This window comes from Zootoca vivipara, chromosome 6 (genome assembly GCF_963506605.1).
Source record: "Zootoca vivipara chromosome 6, rZooViv1.1, whole genome shotgun sequence".
NCBI classification, from domain to species: domain Eukaryota; kingdom Metazoa; phylum Chordata; class Lepidosauria; order Squamata; family Lacertidae; genus Zootoca; species Zootoca vivipara.
Genome location: NC_083281.1, coordinates 35287831 through 35310852, shown reverse-complemented (window position 1 = coordinate 35310852; position 23022 = coordinate 35287831). Strand labels below are relative to the sequence as shown.

Here is a 23022-nt window from a genome sequence, read left to right as displayed (position 1 = left end):
GCCCCACAAATAACCCAGAGATGCATTTTAAATAAAAGCACACATTCTACTTATGTAAAAACACCAGGCAGGCCCCACAAATAACCCAGAGATGCATTTTAAATAAAAGGACACATGCTACTCATGTAAAAACACGCTGATTCCCAGACTGTCCGTGGGCCGGATTGAGAAGGCGATTGGGCCGCATCCGGCCCATGGGCCTTAGGTTGTCTACCCCTGCACTACTGGGCCAGATGCTCTGACCTGGTACAACTGGCAGCTTCCAATGTTGGCTGGTCAGGTCAGGGAGGTCCCATTTACATGCCAGGCCTACCTTCCAGTGGGAAAGGGTGCCTGTCTCTCTTTAATTGCAGACATAGCATATATTCTGGTGACAGAAGGGCTAGAAGTTCCCAGCAATCCAATCACTTACTGGTATCAAATGCTCTAATCTTAAAAAAACCTTTTTTGTTTTTAAGCAGCCGAATTGGGCAGACGGCTTTCCTTGAAAACAGCTGGCTAGATCTTGCCAGTGCAATGTTATCCATGATGCGGTGGAGCAGGATGGGTAGAGCTATAGGCTTGTAATCTAGCTAAATTGGTTTCCTCTCTAGTGCTTATGAACTGGCAAATCTGCTAGCTTGCCTGCATCCCATGATTCCTCTAGAGTCTGTGTAGTCGATTAGCAAAATATTAAGACCTCTATTGCTTTCTGTTGCTCCAGCTTTTCCTCTTTCCCATTTTTGTTTTTTGAAAAAAGGGCTAGCCCACCTTATTCCTTAGGCTCAGGGTAAGTAACAAACTGCTTTAAAATACCAGCCTAAAGATCTGATCTCAGGCAAGCCTGTTCCCCAGTTTATGTTAAGTCTTGCATTGCTGCTTCAAAGTGCCCTTGGGGAAGCATTCCTAGAACAAAGGGAGTGCCAGGCTGCGTTGCATTGCCCCATAGAACTAAGAAAAAGTCCGTGGCACGCAGCCCTGTTGGGACTCCTTGTCCCAGGTTGAAGGGCTTCCATTTGCAATTGCAAGGTTTCAGCTCCGTATGGATGAGGGAGCCACTGAGCTCTGGTGTTTGAACAGTGCTGAAGTTCTTTGATAAGCATTTTTAACTCTTCACAGCTATTGTGATGTACTGCCTATATTGCTTGGACACCAGTGTTGCCTAGATCAGGGATGGAAAATCTGTGTGCCCTCCTTGATATTGCTGGACTACAACTCACATCATCCCTGACCATTAGCAAGGCAAGGTGGGGTTGAGGGGAGTTGAAGTCAAGCAACAATTAGCAGGCCACACATTCCTCATTCCTGGCCTAGACAGCATGGCCCTGTCTGCAAGCCCCAACTAGCAAAGCAAGGGGATCTGGGCCACTCAACGTCTTTCAGCCTAATCTACCTTGCAGGGTTGCTGTGAGTATAAAATAGGGGCGAGCCATATACTGTATGCTGTCCTGGGCTCCTTGAAGGAAGTGTAGGATAAAAACATATATGCAATACTGTGTTTTCAAATGTCCAATCTGCAGGGAACCATTTCTGCATGGACTTGTCTGCTGAAGATCTTGCCATGGAACGATTGCATCTTCCACAAGATTCTTGGGAGAGCACACAGTCTACATATAAATAAAATTGTTGTTGTTAGGGTTCTGTGTGAGTTGTTCTTGGCTTATCAGTGCAGTTTGGAAGTTTGCTGTCCTGCTTAGATAGGAAGCCACTTCCCCAAGGTAGAGGGCTTTCCAAGCTGTGCCATCTGAGCCTCTTGTTAACCAGAGGTACCAGGGATCTTTCTGCATGTAGAACTCATGTCTTCCAACTGAGCTATCCTCAGCCCCCAAGGTCACTCAATCTACCCAACAGGCTAAATACGGCACACCCATGATATCTTCAGTACACACCCTTGGAAACATTGTGGTCGAGAAGGGCACATGGTGATCCTTTTGGGTCACTGTCACCTACCTCCACCCCATATTACAGGGTGAGTATGGCAGAAGGGGTGACAGCAGTCACGAAATTAAAAGACATCTGCTTCTTGGGAGAAAAGCAATGACAAACCTAGACAACATCTTAAAAAGTAGAGACATCACCTTGCCAACAAAGTTCCGTATAGTTAAAGCTATGGTTTTCCCAGTAGTGATGTATGGAAGTGAGAGCTGGACCATAAAGAAGGCTGATCGCCGAAGAATTGATGCTTTTGAATTATGGTGCTGGAGGAGACTCTTGAGAGTCCCATGGACTGCAAGAAGATCAAACCTATCCATTCTGAAGGAAATTAGCCCTGAGTGCTCACTGGAAGGAGCTGAGTCTACAATACTTTGGCCACCTCATGAGAGGAGAAGACTCCCTGGAAAAGACCCTGATGTTGGGAAAGATGGAGGGCACTAGGAGAAGGGGACGACAGAGGACGAGATGGTTGGACAGTGTTCTCGAAGCTACGAACATGAGTTTGACCAAACTGCGGGAGGCAGTGCAAGACAGGAGTGCCTGGCGTGCTCTGGTCCATGGGGTCACGAAGAGTCGGACACGACTAAACGACTAACAACAACAACAATGATGATGATTGTCTGCATGCGGACATACAAATAAATGTAAATCAATAAATAAACCCAGCCAGATGGGCGGGGAATAAATAATATATTTATCGAAGCTACGAACATGAGTTTGACCAAACTGTGGGAGGCGGTGGAAGACAGGAGTGCCTGGCGTGCTCTAGCCCATGGAGTCAGACACGACTAAACGACTAAACAACAACATGGCAGAAGGAAAATTATACGACAAAGATTGTAGATTTGCTGTTTGTGTGTGTGTGTGTGTTTTGCACAGCCACTGTCTCTTTATGTTACTATGCTCTCAGACACATGTATCTGTTCCTCCCAGAACTCTTGACTGTCCCGTGCCAAGAATGGGCTCCAGCTAATGGCAAACTCTTTGGTGCCATTAAACAAATATAGCAATCCTTCTCTCTCTCTCTCTCTCTCTCTGCCTCTCTGCCTCTCTGCCGTAGGCTTCAATTAATAATTGAATAAGGATCAGCTTTCAGAGCCCTGCATTCCTCATAACCAGCTAGCTTTTTCTAGCACTGTGGAAATAGCTTAGTTGCACAGCCAGGGGTGGGCTGGGGGGTGGATGTCTTGAAAGCACTCCAAACTTCTTCTCTTGCTGTTTGTAACAATGCATTTAGCTGCCACAGGTTCTTGGTGTCCTGAAAATCCTATAAGAGTCTCCTAAAATTTTAGGAGCAGTCTAGTGGTGTATTGCTTAAATTAATAATTTGTTGTCTAATGATCTTTTGGGGAGAGAAGTTTGGTTGTTGTTTTTAAGTGGGTGATACAAGGAAGGAAGAAATATTTTCAGTTTACAAGCAAATGATGACCTTTTTGCAAAGAATGCCAGCCAATCTTCTTATTTATTTGTCTACTCAATTTATCAGATTTATATATCCTGTCTTTCCTCCAGGGATCTTAAAGCAGCATACATAGGCTCCCCCCCCCACCTGCCTGTTGGTATCCTTAAAACAACTTTGTAAGGTAGGTATGAGACTGAGAGAATTATTGGTCCAAGGTCACCCAGTGAACTACAATGGTTGCGTGTGCATTTGAATTTGGGCCTCCTGGGTCCTAGTTTGACACCCTGAACCAGAGGTTCAAAGTGCACGGTGGGGCTATTTATAAAAGGACTTTTAAACAGTCCCATGCTGCACTTTGTAGGCCTGGCAGCTGGGTCTTCAAAGCGTATCGTCATTCGCCGTCATCTATTCCCCTTGCATAGCTACAATTCCCATAATGGTGTAACAATCCTTCCTCCCAAGAAACTCAGAATTGTAGTTTTGTGTGGGGAATAGGGGTGTCCTAACAAGTCTCAGTGCCCTTACATAACAGTTCCAGAATTCTTAGGGGGAAACCATGGCTGCTTGAAGTGGTTTAATGCTCCTTATTGTGCAGATGGGGGCCTAGGTTGAACATGAAGCCCACAGGGTGATGTTGGTCCAGTCACGATCTCACAGACTGACCTGCCTCACAGGGCTGTTGTGAGGATAAAAGGTGGGGGGACTCCAACACTGTATGCTAGCTGGTGATCGTTAAGAGGAAAGGTACGGTAGAACCTAACTCTAATAATGTCTCATGCCATTTTCAATTCTTAATTGATTGCGTATTTCATAAATTGTTTTATGTATTATATACCAAAATAATTGAATTAATCAGGGGGGAAAGCCTACTACTGGTGGATTAAAAGAGCACTTCAACTTCCAATTCCTACTGTTGGATCAAAGGTCTATTCCAAAAGAAAATAAAACCCCCACAATTATCTTGTAATTAGTTACCAATTAAGAATATGAGGTTAGTGAGTCTGTCCATATCTCCTATGGCAGAAATAAATGACTTGGGTTTCAGTCAGTGATGCATTTCAAGTGTGGAGAATTTGCAATGTGCACATATAAATATTGCAGAGATTTCAGACTTCTTTATATGAAAAGATCAAGCTTCAGACGGGCAATAAGAAACCACGTTGGTTTGAATTCTTGAAGTTAAGATCTCAATGTTACAAGACAGCACTTTCAATACCATGGTCTAATTTGGACTTGAGAGAGAGAGAGAGAGGTTATGTGTGAAAACACTTTGGCCCCAATCCAGCAGAAATTGCACCTGCTTTAAGCCCCAGTGAAATCAACCGTTTTGCAGATGATGTGCAGCATGGAATGAATGCACACATGTTGAGGGGAGGGAGCAAGGTTGCAGTCGTAGTCTCAATCTCCTACTTACGCACATAGATTTATAAACATGTACAGCTCAGGATTCCCGGTTGTACAAAGAGGTGTGTTCAGCTGTATGCAAATCTTCAAATGAACATGTATAGGTCAGGGGTGCAACTTAGCACGACAATTCTGCTTCTTTTGCCAGCCCCCAGCCCCCCCCCCTGCACACACACACACACACCGTTGCATGTTGTCTGGCCTAACAGGACAAACTAATAATCACAATTTCATGTGTGTGTTTTTGATTTTAATTCAACTTAAGCCTCACTTAAGTCTTTGTTTGGGGCACAAGGACCCTGATGCACAAGTTTTTGTTTTTTTACATTATCTGCAGAGTTGGAAGGTACCATGGAGGAGAGGGCTATTGGTAGCCATTATGGCTATGTTCCACTACTGCCTCTACAGTGGAGGCAGTAATGCTTCTGAATACCAGCTGTGGAAATTTCAGGAGGAGTGAATGCCCATCCTGCTCATAGGCTTCCCACAGTCATCTGGTTGGTCACTGTGAGAACAGGATGCTGGACTAGATGGGTCATTGGCCTGATCCAGCGGGCTCTTCTTACATTCTTTATAGTGGCTGCTACTTTGCAAGTAAGTGCTATAGCTTTGTCCTTCTATATACTCATTTTAAATAAAAGCAACTATTATTGCAAAACCTGTTCTGGTTTTGGCTGATGGTGCATCTAATGAAGAACCTGTTCTCCCACAGTTTCTAACTCTGGACTCCTTTTGGCTGTTGCTACTACATAAACTTTCCCTGAGCATAGTTGCTTTGGAGGCAAGCTGTATCTCCTGCCTGAGGTTGGCTTGTTCCTTCCCAAATGTTTTGGCAGTTATTACATCATGCTTGTGTGTCAACCAAGGGATGAGATGTAATATATTCTTGCAGAATTACAGGGTAGTATTAGAACATGCTGTTTCCTGTTGTGTTTTCTTGAGCCGTTTCAAGTTCAGCAACAGCCTCAAGCATGAGAGGGAAATGTACCAGGCCTTAATGCTTTTTGTTTTCAGTAATCCTGTTTTTATTTATAGAGTTTTTAGTTATAAAGCTTTAGGAAGGTTAAGCATGCATACACCTCGTAACCGTGAGTTCCACAGATGCTATCTGTGCTATGTGAAAAATTATGGTCATGGCTTGGCATAGTTGGACACGCTTAAGCTTGCAAGCGTTGGTGAAGTCTAAAATATGATGAACATTGCAGTGGATTGCGGCCTGCTTATTTCGTGTTGAACATAATGCAGGTTAGTATAAGAATTGGCTGCTTTTGGCGAACCCTTACTACCATCTTTCGGGCTCCATCCTCAGTGAGGCAGCAATCCTAGACATGTTTGCTAGGGGGTAAGCCCCACTGAACACCCTAAGACTTGCTTCCAAGTAGACATGTATAGGTTTGTGCTGTGATTATTATTTTTATGAGATAGGTAACAATAAACTGTTAACATAATTCTGTCACCTAGGTTCAGTCACCAGTAGAAGGTGATAGTGATGATAGATTTTGACAGAAGCAAATGTGGCTGCTGTGAGGAGTCTTTTGCCCTCAAAAATCTGGCTTAATTGGTGCTGTGTATACAGGGCGGTGGCTGAACAAAAATATTGACCTTTGCATCTGTTTGCTTTCTTGCACTGCTTTTTTTTTTTAAGTGCGGCTGCAGCATGGATTATGTGTTAAAGGTTCTTTACATCTGCAAGGAAGGATCTTCTTGCTTGGAATGGTGTCCCCTTCCTTCTTGGAAAGGTGACTCCTTCCTTCACCATTCAGTGTTGAGTGTCTCCTTTTCCCCTTGTGTTGTGCCTCTCTTCCAACCCCGCCCCACTTGCTGGGTTGTTGTGGGCAATGAAGCTTTCTTAGTTTGGCATCGTAGAGCTGAAATAACATTAGCGCCAGAAGTCAGGAAGACTCTCCTTTAGATTATTTCCCTAACCAAAACTCATTAGGTGGCTTTAGGCAAACTTCTGTGTCTTAACCTCAGTGCTCCTCCAGTCTCTGACATGGGAATAATACTGGCCTACCTTCCAAGATTGTTGTATGGATTACTGAAATGAAGTTCAGGAATATTGAACTGGAAGCCTGGGACTCCTACACTTTGACCCTATTTAAAACACCATCATATCACTTCAAGGCTTCCCTCCCAAAATCATGGGAATTGTAGTTCTTTCAAAGGTGCTGAGAGGAGATCCCTATTGCCCTCACAGAGCTACAATTTTCAGAGTAGTTCAACAAACCATTCTTCTTCCCATGGAACTCTTGGAATTGAAGCTCTGTGCAAGGAATAGGATCTCCTAACAGCTCTCAGCACCCTTAACAAACTACAGGTCCCAGGACCTGGGTTCTTTGGGGAAGCCATGACAATTTTTTAAAGTGGTGTGATAATGCTTTAAATGTATATTGTAGATGGGGCCTGTGTGTGCTTTAAATTGAAGGATCACCAACCTGACGACATAAGTGCCTTCACTGTTACATTTCTTTACATGTGAAATTCATAAACGTGCTGCGAGCATAAAGTTTCTCTTTGATGTGCTGGTTTACATGTTTCATTTTACTGTATTGCATTACAGGTACATGCACTGCTATATGACAAAATGAGTTTAAAAAGCAAATGTGGATAAAAGAGGACAGAACAAAAACAATTGGAGCCATAGCCCCAAAGAATAATAAGTGGTGATGTGGCAACCTGCAACAGAAAATTTTCAGTTTGCATGGGAAAATTTTCTGTCCTAGGGCATGATATAATTTTAGCATGATTATTTTACTTGTATTTAGTAAATGAAGCTAAAACATTGACTTTGTTAAGCCTGCCTAATATTTGTTTGTAGTTGTCACTAATAGATTTATGCAATGGCCATTTTTCCTTGGATAAACAAAGCACAGGGTGGGATTTGGGTCTATTTGGGGGGGGGGGATTATACTTGATGTCCCTGCTTATAAAGTTAGATTATAATAGAAATACTTTCAAAAGTGTGATATATCTTTCCAAAAGGGTCATGGAAATGGTGGTGGAGGATGAATCCCTGACACCCCTCTCTTTATGGAGAAGATGTAGGAGAACTACATTTCAAAGAAAGAAACAGATTTTAGGTGCATGAGTTAACTTTTCAAACCAAATCAGAGTCGTCGTCTCCCCCCCCCCCCCAGTATCTAGCTGCCTCCATTCTAGCATCTGTAAATGTGTGTGTGTGTGTGTGTGTGTGTGTAAAATAGGATGTGGCCTGTCCTTGTGCAGAAGCTGCTGTTGGTCATGCATGGCTTGTCTCTCATGCTTAACACCGACAAGGCCTCCCTATATGTCTGCCTCTGCACTTAAAGCTTGCTTAAGTTTATGGATGTCTAAGGTCAAGCTGTAGGGTTATTTTGCCCTGAAAAACAAAATGTGCCAATGGTTGGGCCACTCTCCAAACTCATCCTGCTTCTCCCCTGCCCAAAAGGGAAAAAAATCAGTTAGTGTAGTGCCATCTTCATTTACCTTTTGCACCTGCCACATCTCTCTGCTGTTCTGGCGCTGCCTGTTTTAAATCTTGTATATCAGTGAGATGAGCTTATGGGGCTTGGGGAGATACCATAGCTTAGCCTGAGAGAGAGAGAGAGAGAGAGAGAGAGAGAGAGAGAGAGAGAGAGAGAGAGAGAGAGAGAGAGAGAGAGCACACCTGCCTTATATGGACAAGGTCCCAGTTCAGCCCCCAGCATCTCCAGTCTTTTTTCTTTCTTTCTTCAAGGAGCAGAAAAAAAACTTCTGCCTGAGACCCTCTGCCAGTCAGAGGAGACAAATAGTCTGCTCCGATGGAAGGCAACTTCCTAAGCTTTTAGCATCTAAATTGCATGGTGACTGTGTTTGCCCCCTGGTCTCTAATTCTTAGACATGCTGCCGTCAGGTTTTCAAGCTTGTCTGTTCAGTGATGAGCACAATTAAAAAGTACTACCAGAAACCTTTTAGTGCATGGTTTCTCAATATGTGGTGGCCAGCCACTTTTGTTGCAGCCATCAAGGCACCAGATTTCTTTTATCGGCTGGAATATGACTCTGCTGTCACATTCCATATCTACATACATGCACATGATTCCGTAATCCCGTCTGTGACCACAGCTGCATACCAGTTTGAGAATCCTTGCTGTAGCTCAGGTGTGGGTCGAAGGAAGGCTGAGAGGTGGCCCAGCATCTGCTGGCTTTAGGGCTCCTTGCAAAGAGTTCTGGACTAGCATGAACTATGCTGGTCTAATCCAGCAAAGCCCAACTTGCCCTTAAGCAAAGGGATAAAGGGTTTGGAGTTCTTGCTTTTCGTGTGCAGTTGAACACAAAATAAGGAGTTGGAAAAAATTGTGTGCAGTTGGAAAGCTGATAGTGTGCAATTTGTAAAATGGGCATGGGGGGTAGATTTCACATGTTTGACATACAGTATGTGCTTATGAAGCACTTAACATGTCGGGAATAGCATGTATGCAAATTATATAAGGGTAGAATGCACTCAGTTAACTGTCCAAACCATATTAAAACATTTTCTTCTTTTTGGCCAGAATCTCTCCTTGCTGCACGTTTGGGCAGTTAATGCTTCATCACATCCTTGCATATATCTTAAAGGACTCCTTTTTTGTGTGCCTGTTAGTTACTGGGTTATGGCAGATTAATCAATGAATCGCTGCTGTATAGTAGATATTGCAGAGGACCCTTGGGAGTTGCTTCCAACTCTATGATTCTGTGATTCTTCTTACTCGTAGCTGAGTAAGATTGTCTTCCATAAACATGATTTTAACAATGGGTCCGTAAGTGACTGTGGAGGCCAATTGTGGATCCACACGTCCTTCCACAGTGGGGCCAACATTGATGCCGAAATCCAGCATCGCCTGATTCTGTGATAAGAACTACCGACTCCTGTGGAGAAACCACCACTGATGCAGGGTGTAAACAAGGAGCAAAGTACGCTTTGTGTTCATTCAGCTGTGCATCTGTTGGGGAATCTTTGCAGCTGGAAAGTCTGCTTTTAAAACCCTGCTTGGGATCACAGAGCACAAGACGACATATGGCTTTATTGCTAAGAGATCCTGCATTACCATGTTTCTCCAAAAATAAGACACCGTCTTATATTTATTTTTCCTCAAAAAACAACAACACGGTGGCTTATTTTCAGGGGATGTCTTATTTTTTTATTAAGTATGGTACAGTTTAACCTACAAGGTTAAACTATGGCTTATTTTCGGGGTATAGCTTATTTTTTGGGTTATGGCTTATTTTCGGGGTGTGGCTTATTTTGGGGGTATGGCTTATTTTCGGAGAAACACGGTATCTGTTTAAAAACACATCAGTGGAACACTGGGAATTCTAGTTTTAAAAAGCAAAGTGTCCCCCATAAGCCTAAGGATCCATTTCAGTCCGGCTTTTGCCCTGGTCATGGGACCGAGACGGCTCTGGTCGCCTTAACAGATTATCTCCGTAGACAGCTGGATCGAGGTGGGTTGGGACAGCTGATTCTTTTAGATTTGTCAGCAGCTTTCAATATGGTTGATCACGAATTTTTAGACCACCGCCTTGCTGACGGGATTCAGGGCACAGTCCAACAATGGCTGCGCTCCTTTATCTTAGGTCGGGGACAGAGGGTGGCGCTAGGGAGGGAGTTGTCGCTGCGGCACTCCTTGGTGTGTGGAGTCCCGCAAGGCGCAATCCTTTCCCCGATGCTTTTTAATATCTTTATGCACCCCCTTGCCCAGATTGTCTGGAGATTTGGGCTGGGTTGTCATCAATATGCTGATGACACCCAGATCTATCTGTTGATGGATGGCCACCCTGCCTTGGCCCCGGACACACTGACCAAGTGCTTGGAAGCTGTGGCTGGATGGCTACGTGGGAGCTGGTTGAAGCTAAATCCTTCAAAGACAGAGGTTCTCTGGCTGGGTCTGGACGACATGGGTTTGTGGGGCCAACTCCCATTTCTTGCAGGGGCTCAATTAGTGCCAGCGCCTTCTGTCAAGAGTTTGGGTGTAACCTTCGACGCCTCCCTTTCTATGGAGGTGCAGGTTGCAGCCACAGCTAAGGTGGCATTTTTCCATCTCCGCCGTATCAAGCAGTTGGTCCCTTACCTCTCTCGCCCTGATCTGGCCAGTGATCCATGCGACTGTCACCTCCAGGCTTGATTTTTGTAACTCGCTCTATGCGGGGCTGCCCTTGAAGCTGACCCAGAAACTCCAGCGGGTGCAGAATGCCGCGGCGAGGCTCCTAACGGGGTCCCGGCCACGGGATCACATTCATCCAGTGCTTTACCAGTTGCACTGGCTCCCGGTGGAATACAGGATCAGGTTTAAGGTGCTGGTTTTGACATTTAAAGCCCCATGCGGCTTGGGACCCTCGTACCTACGGGACTGCCTCTCCTGGTATGCCCCGCGGAGGACCTTAAGGTCCACAAACAATATTTTGGAGATCCCGAGCCATAAGGTGGCTAGATTGGCCTCTACTAGGGCCAGGGCCTTTTCAGTATTGGCCCCAACTTGGTGGAATGCTCTTTCACAGGAGACCAGGGCCTGCGGGATTTGTCATTTTTCCGCAGGGCTTGCAAGACAGAGCTGATCCGCGTGGCCTTTGGGTTGGATTCAGTCTGACCCCTGTGTTTTCCTCCCTCGTGGTTTGGATTTATGGACTACTTAAAATGAGGCTGCATTTTAAATTTTAATATTGTATTTTAATCTGTATTTTAAATAATTGTTTTCTTTTTTAATGTCTTATTGTAATTTTATTGGTGTTAGCCGCCCTGAGTCCGGTTTTGACTGGGGAGGGCGGGGTATAAATAAAAATTTATTATTTATTATTATTATTAAAGATAGCCTATCCTTCCTGTTGTCCTCTGCAAACAAAAACTCTTGGATAATGCTTTTTAGTGAAATATTTATCCTTCCTGCTTCTTTCTTTGGAACGAGAACTTTCTCTGTGAAAACCCCTCAGCTATGTAATTTCATGCCCACAGAGGTGCATCTGGCACCTTCACTGTGTACTTTTTGTTGTACTGTATTCTGAAAATCACCCTTTTACCCTGACCTTCGAGATACATATTTTGGACCCACCCTGTTCTCTTAAGTGTCAGTTGCTTTAACGATTTAATATTGTATTTTAAAATGCTTGTAGAAATCTACTACCGTAATTAATAATAATAGGTTGTCTCCAACTAAGTTCTACCCAGAGTAGACTGACTGAAATTAATTGATGTACACCAGTCATACCCATTCATTTCAGTGGGTTTAATCTGAATATAAGTAATGTTGAATACAACCTAATAATAATAATAATAGCAGCAGCAGCAGCAACCTGATTCATGCAGGTGAATTACTCCAGGATTCAAGAGGGCTGCCCATCACTTAAATCGTTATATAGTCAGTGGGATATTCCTAATGGTATATTTCAGTTCCTTGGGGAGAAAATAAAGAGTCTCAGTCTTGCATTGTACATGCCTGACAGGCCTCTATCTGAAATAGGATGCTGCTGTGGCTCTAGGTTGGGCTTGGAGAATACTTCTGGTCACGGATGGAGAAACAGGCAGGGCTTTGTTTTAAAGCAGGTACTGTACCTTGGCTGTTTCAGTGACCTCACTGGGAGAGACTGCGGCAGCGGTACTCCTTTTTATTTTTCCCTTACAGCTTTTGTTTCATTGGGGTTGGCATACATAGCTTTCCTCAGGCAGCAGTTTTGGGAGTTATCATTAGGGCTGCAAATTGTCAATTATTTAGCTTATTAAATGTTTTAACCACTCGGGCTTCCTCCCTCCGGCATCAAAACACCTTTGAAGATCTTTGAGCGCTTCTACATCTGCTATTTTCTAACATACAGTACACCATCTGTTAACTAGCAAAAAAAGAGGAAAATCCTGGAGACATTGCTGTCCAGTTGTTGCATTCTGGTTTTTCCTGTGTTTAGTCCTTCTGTCTCTTAAGATTATTCTTAGTACTGTAGGTATTAACTGATTTATACCACACCTTTTCCCCTGATAGGGCTCAAGGCAACTTACAGATAAAACAAGAATGGCTAAAAACATGGGTGGAAGGGCAATCATTAAAAAAAAAAAACCCCACCTGCTTTGTGGTATATTTAAGGGCAATTAATGTCAGCTTTTTGCACAACTGACTGGGCTGGCAAAGCCTAATTCACTCCGTTCTGCATTGCATGTCCAGCATTTTCTATTGCATGTCCAGCATTTTCTGGCTGCTGCTCTGCTTTTTACTTGTCCAGAATTCATAGGGCTCTTGTTAAAAGTTAAAAAGCAGAGGTAGGGTACATTTTTCTGCCTGAGGGCAGCACCAGACGCAGAACTGGGGGGAGCAATAGGGGTGTCTCCTACCCCTATTGTAGAATCGGCTACACTCCTGCCATGCGAAAGGGAACCGTTTCTAGTCCTTCTCTCTGTCTCTGTCTCTCTCCCTTGCACATGGACAAATACACTTTTTTCCCTCCATCCTGGAAAACAAAGCATTATCACAGTTCAAGGACACATTCCAACCAAGCAAAAGCACTCAGGAGTGGACCAGTGAGGGGTGTTGCCTGGGGAGACTACTAAGGCTGGACAGAAAGAGCTGGAGGCTGCATTTGGCCCCCCAGTCTTGAGGTTGACCACAACTGCTTAAAGGAAGCGGGAGGTTCAGTTCAGCCCACTTCCATTTCCTGTCCATGAACAGAGTGTTTACCTGCATTGGTCTCTGGCACCTCTCCTATCATATGTTCTGCGGTACAGTCCCTCCCCCCCCTTCTTTTTTCAACAGCTACCTCTTTTGTCAGCTTTTAATTCTTGCACTGAAGTGCAACTGTGCAAAAAAAACGAGAGAGAAAAGAAAAAGACAAGTAAAGGTTCAAATGCATTTGTTTGGGATTGATATAATAATTAATAATTTATTATTTTTACCCTGCCCATCCGGCTGGGTTTCCCCAGCCACTCTGGGCAGCTTCCAACAAGGATTAAAATACATTAAAATGTCACACATTAAAAACTTCCCTAAACAGGGCTGCCTTCAGATGTTTTCTAAATGTCAGGTAGTTGTTTATCTCTTTGACCTCTGATGGGAGGGCATTTCATAGGGCGGGTGCCACTACCGAGAAGGCCCTCTGCCTGGTTCCCTGTAGTTTTGCTTCTCACAGTGAGGGAACTGCCAGAAGGCCCTCTGAGCTGGACCTCAGTGTCCGGGCAGAACAATGGGGGTGGAGGCGCTCCTTCAGGATATTGTTGGAGCATTGATGGTACCACCCAGTTTTTCCTCTGGTGTTGGGGTGGCCTCTGCAAGACTGTAATGGGCACCAGTTCAAGCATATTGTGTAACCAAAATGAAATACCATCTTTTTGGGGAGTGCAGTGTAGACCATGTTAACTGCTCCTAAAATCCACACTCTTTGCACGAAGCTGACTTAGTCAACCTATCTCTTTTGTGCTTCCTGTGAGTGTCAGATCACTCCTTTTCTTGCCGCCGCTGCTGCTGTCGTCTCTGGCTTCTGTCCTTTCAACGTCAAACACCCATGGCTGTTTAAACAGAGAATAATGGAGGACTGTTGGGACTGGCATTGGAAAGCCTATCCCGCCCCCCCCGCCCCCAACCTGCCTTTGTTCCACAGAGTTATCATGCCCCCTTGAGGCTTGTGCAGTTAGTACAACTTGCGTGGAAAGCACACGGGGAATTTGTTTGTTGTTTGCTGGGATCCTAACCTACAGAGAAGCCGTCCCTCACAAGTGGGGAACTTGTGGCCCTCCGGATTTCATTGGGCTCCAGCTCCCATCAACCCCAGCCAGCATGGCCAGTCATTGGGCATGATGGGAGCTGTGTCCAACAACATCTGGAGGACCAAAAGTCTCCCCCCAGCCCTGATCTGAATTCAAACTCATGTTTCTAGGCATAGGAAAGCATCTGTCCTTGACAGTTTTTGAGCATTGCTTGGAAATATAGGAATCTGCCAAATACCACTTCAGACCATTTGTCCATATTGTCTACATTGATTGGCAGTGACTCCTCAGGGTCTCAGGCAAAGGGTCTTTCCTAGAACCTGCTTACCTCATCTTTCTGTGTTGGGGATTGAACTTCAGGCTTCCTATATGAACAGCAGGTGTTTTGCCTCCGATATGTGGCCCCCATGATTCAGTAGGGCAGCCCCATGGGCAAGATGCTGCTGCTTCCTGTCGGCTCTCCTAGCAGAAAGTACCTGAGCACTGCGTTTGTAACTCTTAGCGCCCAAAAGTGCCAGAGTCAGTCCCAGCAAATGGGAAGTGCAAATGCAAATTATGTGTCTCTTGTTGGAAGAGGCACAAGGAATTTTACAACCCTTAAAATTCATTCCATATTAAACCACAAAAGTACTTTGCTTAATCCTACCAGCAAGTACAGACACTGCCCTGAGCTGTAGATGCAGGAGAATGAGGTAGGACTGAGGTGATAGAATGGGCTGCGCCACTTCAGCTTGTAGCTTCTATGGTGGGTTCCTGTGAATGCTCTTTCTTTAAAAACAAAACAAACAAAGCTTTACTGAAAATAGAAAAGCAGCACAATAGGGAGGAAAAGAGCTGGGATGAATTTCTGCTTAAAGGGGAGCATGTGCAAATATGACCATCCCACTACAGTGTGAAGTAGTACAGTCTCTTCTGCCACCTTATTCTGTTGCATATATAATGAAGCTGGTTGAGGTTTCTGACCTTTCTTCTTTTCTTTTCTTTTTTTGCACACCCTAGAAATACATCAGAGGTGTGGAATGTGAAGGAGTCTGGAATCTAAATGTTTAAAATGAAACACAAGAGCAAGAGTGTGGTTGGGGCAGAGGGCGTTCTTATTTCCTGCTGCAGTTATTTGCTAACCTGAAACTCTGTTTTGTGGCTTTACCATCCCTTAACTTACTGGATTTGTCTCCTGTGGCGGGGGGATGGGTAGGACTTACAAACCCCATTCCTATGTCATACAGCAGAAAATTAAGCTGTGGGATTTGCTCACGTGAGATGTAGTAATGGCCACCAGCTTGGTTGGCTTTTAGCAGGGTTTAGATAATTTCATGAAAGATAAGACTATCATGGTGACTAGTCATTATGCCTATGTCCTACCTCCAGCGTCGGAGGCAGCCTACCTCTGAACAGAAATGGCTGGGGAGCACCAGCAGGAAGCATGCTAATATGCTCATGTCCCGCCTACAGGATTCCCATAGGACATGAGCACATTAGCTTGCAGGGAGACAAGCACTTGCTGGAGCCAGAGGCAATGACTGGCAGAGCCACCCGCGGACTGGTTGTAAGTAGGCACGCAGTGGATAGAACAGTGCCCCATTTGCCCTAATGGTCCAGCTTCTGCTTGTGTGTTACTATGGATCATGGAAGTTATCAGCCAAATTTAGGAGGAGGAAGGGACAAATTTAATGTGTCTTTGTAAAATTCCTGCCTTTGTCAGTTAACTTGAGGTTCAAGGCGAAAGACCCAGTGCACTTCCATGGAACGTATCCTGGCGTTCCAGAGCCCTGCTTTCCCTTAGCTCGGGTCGGCAACTTCCACCCCTAAATTGATTTTCTCATTTTTATGAGGCATCCACACACTGTCAGATTCCTCTTTAGCAACTGGCAGTGTCTATTTGCAGCCTCCTGGACTTCACACCTTCCGGAAGAGGGTTTCCTTCCTGTGACAACTTTATCTTCCTTGTAATGAGAGATTGAGACATAAATAACCACCTTTTGTTCATTTGTGAACCTGTGTTGTGTGGTTGTCTGTAGGGTGGCTTTACTGTTGGGCAGAACAATTCAAACCCTCTCCACACCCACCCAACCTGTTCATGGCCAGAGTTTTGGCTCATCTAAGGCAGAGATGGGGAAGCTGTGGCCCTCCAGCTGTTCTTGGACTCCCAACCACATCAGCCCCATCCAGCTGCATCTACAGAGCCTCCACTCCTCATCCCTGCTGAAAGAATTTGAGATTAAGAGATTGTCTTGCTCATTTTGTATCTCTTGTTGTCCAACCAGTGTTAGTGTAAGAAGAGGTGGGGAAGAGGTCTGGCCCTCAGACTTCTTTAATGAAACATGTCACCTGCCCCATACCTGATGCTCCCCGCAGTGAGCAGGTAAAGGAGTCCAAGATCCTCTGCCTGCTCATGGGCAAGCGGGGAGAGCACTGGGGGCTGTATCAGCTGGAGAGGGGGAACCTTCCCAATCCCCAGCTGAGCTGCGCAAACAAGTTGCCTTGTCCCAGCCCGCAAACGCCTGGGTGAAACTGCCTCAGCGTCTTGTTTTTTCAACATCGCGGTATATCACCAAACCGCCATGTGATACACCGCCATGTTGAAAAGCTGATATCGCCCTTCCCTAGTAGATGGTCCCACCCACCTGTCAAAGCTGACCTGCCACAGGGGTGAAGAGAGAATGATGTTGCCCACCGGGCCAAAAAGCCGCCCAGTTGCAATAATTTTCTACACCTTTCCTTATTAATAAGCAATTAGGTAAGTAATCATGGCAGGTGTTTAAATATTTACTTGTACATGCAATACAAAATAAATTAGGCATAAGTAGGGTACTTCAATCTCTGATTTCTTTTGTAGTTTGAAAAGAAAGAATGAAAGAGAAAGAAAGAAAGAAATCTAGGTTCTACTAACACACACTTCTGCAAAAATAGAAATAAAAGGCTTTAAATGCGCAGAGGGTGTGAGAATCTGAGGCTAATTTTTAAATTCAGATTCTTCAACACAGTTTTCTAAGGCATCTCCCAAACTGGCTATCTATCCTGGTTTTTGCCACCACCCCACCTTCTTTGGGTTATTTCCTTGGGTGGTTTCCCCCCCCCCATTATTCTTTCAGCCTACTGATTTTAAAAAACTGTTCCGGGGAACCTTGAGATTTCTTGGTGTCTTATCAACCGTTTCCTCTTCGGTCAAAATGTTTAAATAACAGCGGGCAACATTCTCTGAAAGAGAACTTGTTTATCTTTGCTGATCTTCCTCTGCAGTGCTCTGATGCCAGAGACTTGTTTTGAGGGTACAAGGAAATTTTGGCCAAAGAACTATTTGTGCTTCAGTGCTCTGAGCCCTCTTCTGAGGAACCCCAGTGTGTTGCAATAACTGACAGTGTTCCCTGAAGGCTGAAAGTTTGAAAGCTACTGCTACGAACTGTGCCAAGTGTGCTGGTTGCGCCTAAACACAGCTCTTATCATTTTCCAGAAGAAAAGAGGGTGTCAGCACAAGTCTGTGCATGCAGAACTTGCTTATGTACACAGTAAAAGTGTATCAAAGCACGCAAGGGAGCCAGATGTGTGTGTCCTCTGCATGTAAGCATCTTCTCACAACTTCTTAAGTTCTCCTTCAAACTTTTATTGACCCCCTCACAATACAGCAGTAATTCTGTCTCACTGAGCAGTTTCATATTGTCTGGAGACTTGCCTTGCCCATCCGTCCCCTAAATATGAAATGATAATTGTCCAAATCGTTTACAAATGAGATGTCACATTTTTGCTCGCTCCCCACGTTTTAATGGCTATAACTCTGAATGCAGCTCTGGGTACAGCTTCATGCTATTCATTTTCCAGGGTTGTGAGCCATAAAAAATGCCTGTGTAGGGAACAGTAGGGTGTGCCTGGAGTAACTGTGCATGTTTGGCTCTTGTGGTTTCCCTACATGTGCGTGCATGCACACACATGTATATCTCTACACATCAGTGTTTGGCATAGCCACATATTGAGGCTGTAGTGGCCAACCTCTTCCCAGAACCTAGGAGGAGGTAGCCTCAGTGCACACATCAGAAGGTGGAAGTGCATCTCTGACTATCCACAGCAAGGCTTACATTCTCCATACTGTACTGGGAATGCCATACTTTGCCATCCATGTTACAAAACAGCAGTGGGGGATGGGGCTCTGGCTCAAAGACTGCCCGTGGCCCTTGGCCTAATTTTCATGTGAGGAGCCTGGGCCCCTGGCCAGAGCCACCTGTTTCTCCCCAAGCAGCCCACTGGACAGGATGCTAAAAAAGAAGAGTTGTTGGAGAGTGAGTGAAGGGGGCAGGCAAAAGGTTCCTGGTTCAGTCCCTAGCATCTGTGGGTAGGGCTGCAAAGTCTTCCATCTGAAACACTTGATTGCTGCTGCCAGTTAGTGCAGACAGTACTGAGCTAGATGGACCCAAAGGTCTGACCTTGTCTGTCCTGTGCAGACATTTTGCAGGCATTTTGTGGGGAAGGACTATAGCTCAATGACAAAGTACATGCTTTGCTCGCTAAAGTTTTTAGGTACATGAAGTTATGGTCTGAGTCTGACATAAGGCAGCTTCATTTGTTTAAAACACCCTGGAGAATACAATATTATATTATATTCTAGCCTGAATATGGGTGCCAGGGGAATCTCCTTGGGGAGGGCATTCCATAACCAGGATCCTGTGGTGTCATTCTGTGGTTTCTAGATGTCAAGGAAGCCCTAAGAGGCCTCAGCAAATGTGAGCATGTTGGTATGGAAGGAGGCACTCCATTTGGGTTAACACCACAATGAGACCAACATTTATTTGATTCTATTATTTGTGTGTGTTATGATCTGCACGTGCAGGCTTTTTATACATAGCCTTCAGAGTGAGGCCAGAAGCCCACTTCTAGTGCATAGTGCAAGAGACAGCTGCTGTTTTGGAGCAGCTTTTATCACACCGGCAGCTTCCTGTTTATGAAATTCTGATCCGTGCTCTGGTTGTAACCAATACTGATTTAGCCACCTTCTACAGGATGCATTTGATTTCTGTACAGGAGAATGGCTGGCTTGCCTCTCTCTCTCTCTCTCTGCAGATCCACAACTCTGCTGGGAGATCAGAATATCTCCCAACCAACTGGTGCATGTGTGTGTTAGCCTGGCAGCTGCTAAGGTAGCACAAGAGCTATTTTACACAACCTGCAAAGGTGTGGGGGAGGGAGAGGAGAGTGAATTTGGACAGTGTTTGTAGCTTGCAGAGAAGCAGTTGGGCATCTGGGCTGTCTAGGGCTGAAGCCAAAATTCTTTTTCCATGCTGGTATTGTATTACTGCAGAGAGTTTATCAGTAAGCAGTAGCAAAGCAACTGCAGTCAAAGCACTCAAGTGGGATTTTCTGTTATACACTCATGTCAATTTCCATTCCTATACAACAATTCTTTTCTTTTGGAAAAGAAAACCTATAAATAAAATTCACATACAAAAAAGCACTCAAGTGGGAGTCCAGAACATAAAGGGGGGGAGAATGAAAAATTTCAAAGGATGGCTGTGTTTTGGTTTGCATATTGTTTTGACAAGTGCAAATTAGGTAAGTTTTGCCATTTAAAGCAAACTTAAAAAATACATCTTCCATTCCTACTCCTGTGCAGGTCTGCCTAGATTTTGGAATTCTGCTCTGTTGTAGCCACAGTGAAAATGAAAGTCAGGGTGACCTTTCTTCCCAATTTGTTAATCCACAACACTTCCCCTGCCTCTAGTTCCACCCATCATCCTTTCTGGCTCTGCCCAGCACCAGCACACGGCCCCTGCCCTCAACAGATTATAGACCCTCCAAGTGTTCCTATTTCCCAGGGACAGTTCCACTTTTACAGAAGCTGTCCTGGTTTCTGATTTGATCCTGAAATGTCCCGCTTTTCCTTACGACGTCCCTATTTTTATCAGAAATGCTGGAGGGTATGGAATTATCCAACCCCTGAGCCATCTGATGGTAGCCCTAAATAGGGAAACAAAATTTTAAAAATCCTTCCAGTAGCACCTTAGAGACCAACTAAGTTTGTCATTGGTATGAGCTTTCATGTGCATGCACACTTCTTCAGATACCTCATACCATGCACACGAAAACTCATACCAATGACAAACTTAGTTGGTCTCTAAGGTGCTACTGGAAGGATTTTTTTTATTTTGTTTCAACTACGTCAGACCAACACGGCTACCTACCTGTAACTAAATAGGGAATTTTCCCTAATGTTTAATGTTTTATTACGTTTTTATATATATCAGAAGCCGCCCAGAGTGGCTGGGGCAACCCAGTCAGATGGTTGGGGTATAAATAGTAATATTATTATTATGGTATATGATGCCCCTATATTCATTGGAGAAAAGTTGGAGGGTATGAGATTCCCCATTAGGGCAGGGATTTGCTGGGCTCCATGTCGCAGCCAGCATGGCCAGTGGTCAGGGATGATGAGAGTTTTAGCTAAGCAACATCTGGAGGGCCACGGGTTCACTCCAACTGCTTTCAAATTCATGATGGGCATACTGCACTTGGATCCCACCCTGCCTCCTAGAAGCTCAGTGAGGTAAGCATTTGTCCTGAGTGTAACCTTCACAACAAGCTTGTGAGGTAGCTTAGGCTGGAAGAAAGTAAGGGACCTGTGGTTGTCTGTACCTTGAAGGAATCCTCTTCCCCTTGACGGACTTCTGTTCATGCTTATACAGTACAGTAAAGGATTCTTGGACTTAGAGTGCATATGAAGTCCCATGTGGCCCCATACAGGCCTTTTCAAGGGATCCTAATAACTGCCTTGCACCAGATCAGAATTACTTATTCATCTAGCCCACTATGCTTCAACACTCACTGACAGTGGCTTTCCGAGCTATCGGGCAAAGGATTCCTGCCACCTGCTTACTGATCCTTCTAACAGAAGGTACTAGGTATTGAACCTGAGATCTTCACACGAAGCAGATGCATGCATGAGATACCTTGCAATCACTATGGATGAACTCTGTGTTCTCTAGAATACACCCAGCACTTCAGTGCCTTTATATTGTGGAGGAAGTTCAGCCATGGTGGGCAAGGTGTCTGCTGTTAACTTCTCGTTTAAGGAGCCCTTGCTAAGCTTTTGCAGAACAGAAGAGTTCCTTGGAACACAATTGAGATCCCCTGCATAGTTTGAAGTCCAGCTTCAGGGTGATTCTCAAGAAGATGACCAAATCTTAACTTTCTCTGGAAAGTTCTCTGCACCCCTTGTTTGCTGCCATATGTATATGTATATGTATATGTATATGTATATGTATATGTATATGTAACCATCTCATCTCTATGTAAGGCAGGGATGGGGAACCTGTGACATTGTCAGCCTGGGCGATGGTCAAAGAAAGTAGGAATTCTAGTGCAGCAACACCTGGACCTCACCATGTTGGCTTCCTCTGCTGTAAAGCATGTAACCTGTACTTGTCTCTGATCATAATGTTATTGCGAAGAAGGCTGCTTCAAAATGGCGGTTGTTGTTGTTTAGTCGTTTAGTCGTGTCCGACCCTTAGTGACCCCATGGACCATAGCACGCCAGGCACTCCTGTCTTCCACTGCCTCCCGCAGTTTGGTCAAACTCATGTTGGTAGCTTCGAGAACACTATCCAACCATCTCGTCCTCTGTCGTCCCCTTCTCCTAGTGCCCTCCATCTTTCCCAACATCAGGGTCTTTTCCAGGGAGTTTTCTCATGAGGTGGCCAAAGTATTGGAGCCTCAGCTTCAGGATCTGTCCTTCCAGTGAGCACTCAGGGCTGATTTCCTTCAGAATGGATAGGTTTGATCTTCTTGCAGTCCATGGGACTCTCAAGAGTCTCCTCCAGCACCATAATTCAAAAGCATCAATTCTTCGGCGATCAGCCTTCTTTATGGTCCAGCTCTCACTTCCATACATCACTACTGGGAAAACCATAGCTTTAACTATACAGACCTTTGTAGGCAAGGTGATGTCTCTGCTTTTTAAGATGCTGTCTAGGTTTGTCATTGCTTTTCTCCCAAGAAGCAGGCGTCTTTTAATTTCGTGACTGCTGTCACCATCTGTCACCATCTGCAGTGATCAAGGAGCCCAAGAAAGTAAAATGGCGGTAACTTTCTGCAAATGGTACATGCCTCCTTTCACACTTTTCCTACATATACACCTTACAGGGTACTGTGTGGGAGTTATCATCTCTCCATGTTTCCACATCATTTTGCATTTTTTAAAAAAAAGTCCTCATGAAAATTCATCAGCAATTCAGTTCAAACATCTCTTAATGGATACATCTTTGTATGCAAGCTTGCCAAATGTACATATTTTTTGCATTACAATTTCCCCTTATATAGTGCATCCTTCTTTGCAATTCTCAATAATATATGAATTCTTTATGCACAATTTACCCTAGTATATGCACTTTTTGAATGCAGAGAAGTGTGAATTTTATAGGCCAATATTTTAAAGCTGTGTTTTGGCTCACATACTGTATATTGTTTGGAAATGTGCAAATTAGGTAGATTCACATTTCTGCCTTATCCCTATCTACGAAGCACATTAGGGATCACACCCGAGGTCATTTGCCCTTTTAGTACCTTTCTGATTCATCAGCTGGGCTGCATGCTAGAAGCACTCTGTGGTTTATCTGTGGGGAAATTACAGTTTCCTCTAGGCGGAA

The 23022-nt window shown here is 44.6% G+C and overlaps 1 protein-coding gene across 5 annotated transcripts in view; it reads left to right on the top strand.

The window, feature by feature from the left end:
* The window catches only part of RPS6KA1 (ribosomal protein S6 kinase A1), an 81615-nt gene that overhangs the window by 21639 nt on the left and 36954 nt on the right, over positions 1 to 23022 (top strand). The window contains exon 1 of one of the 5 annotated variants that reach the window (XM_035121094.2): positions 5171 to 5314. The exons of 3 other annotated variants lie outside the window; for them this stretch is intronic. Coding sequence is in view for 1 of the 2 variants with exons in the window: in XM_035121093.2 (XP_034976984.2) it covers positions 5960 to 5965 (6 nt within the window). In the remaining variant the exon portion in view is untranslated. One more of the 5 variants, XM_035121093.2, reaches the window with a different exon arrangement.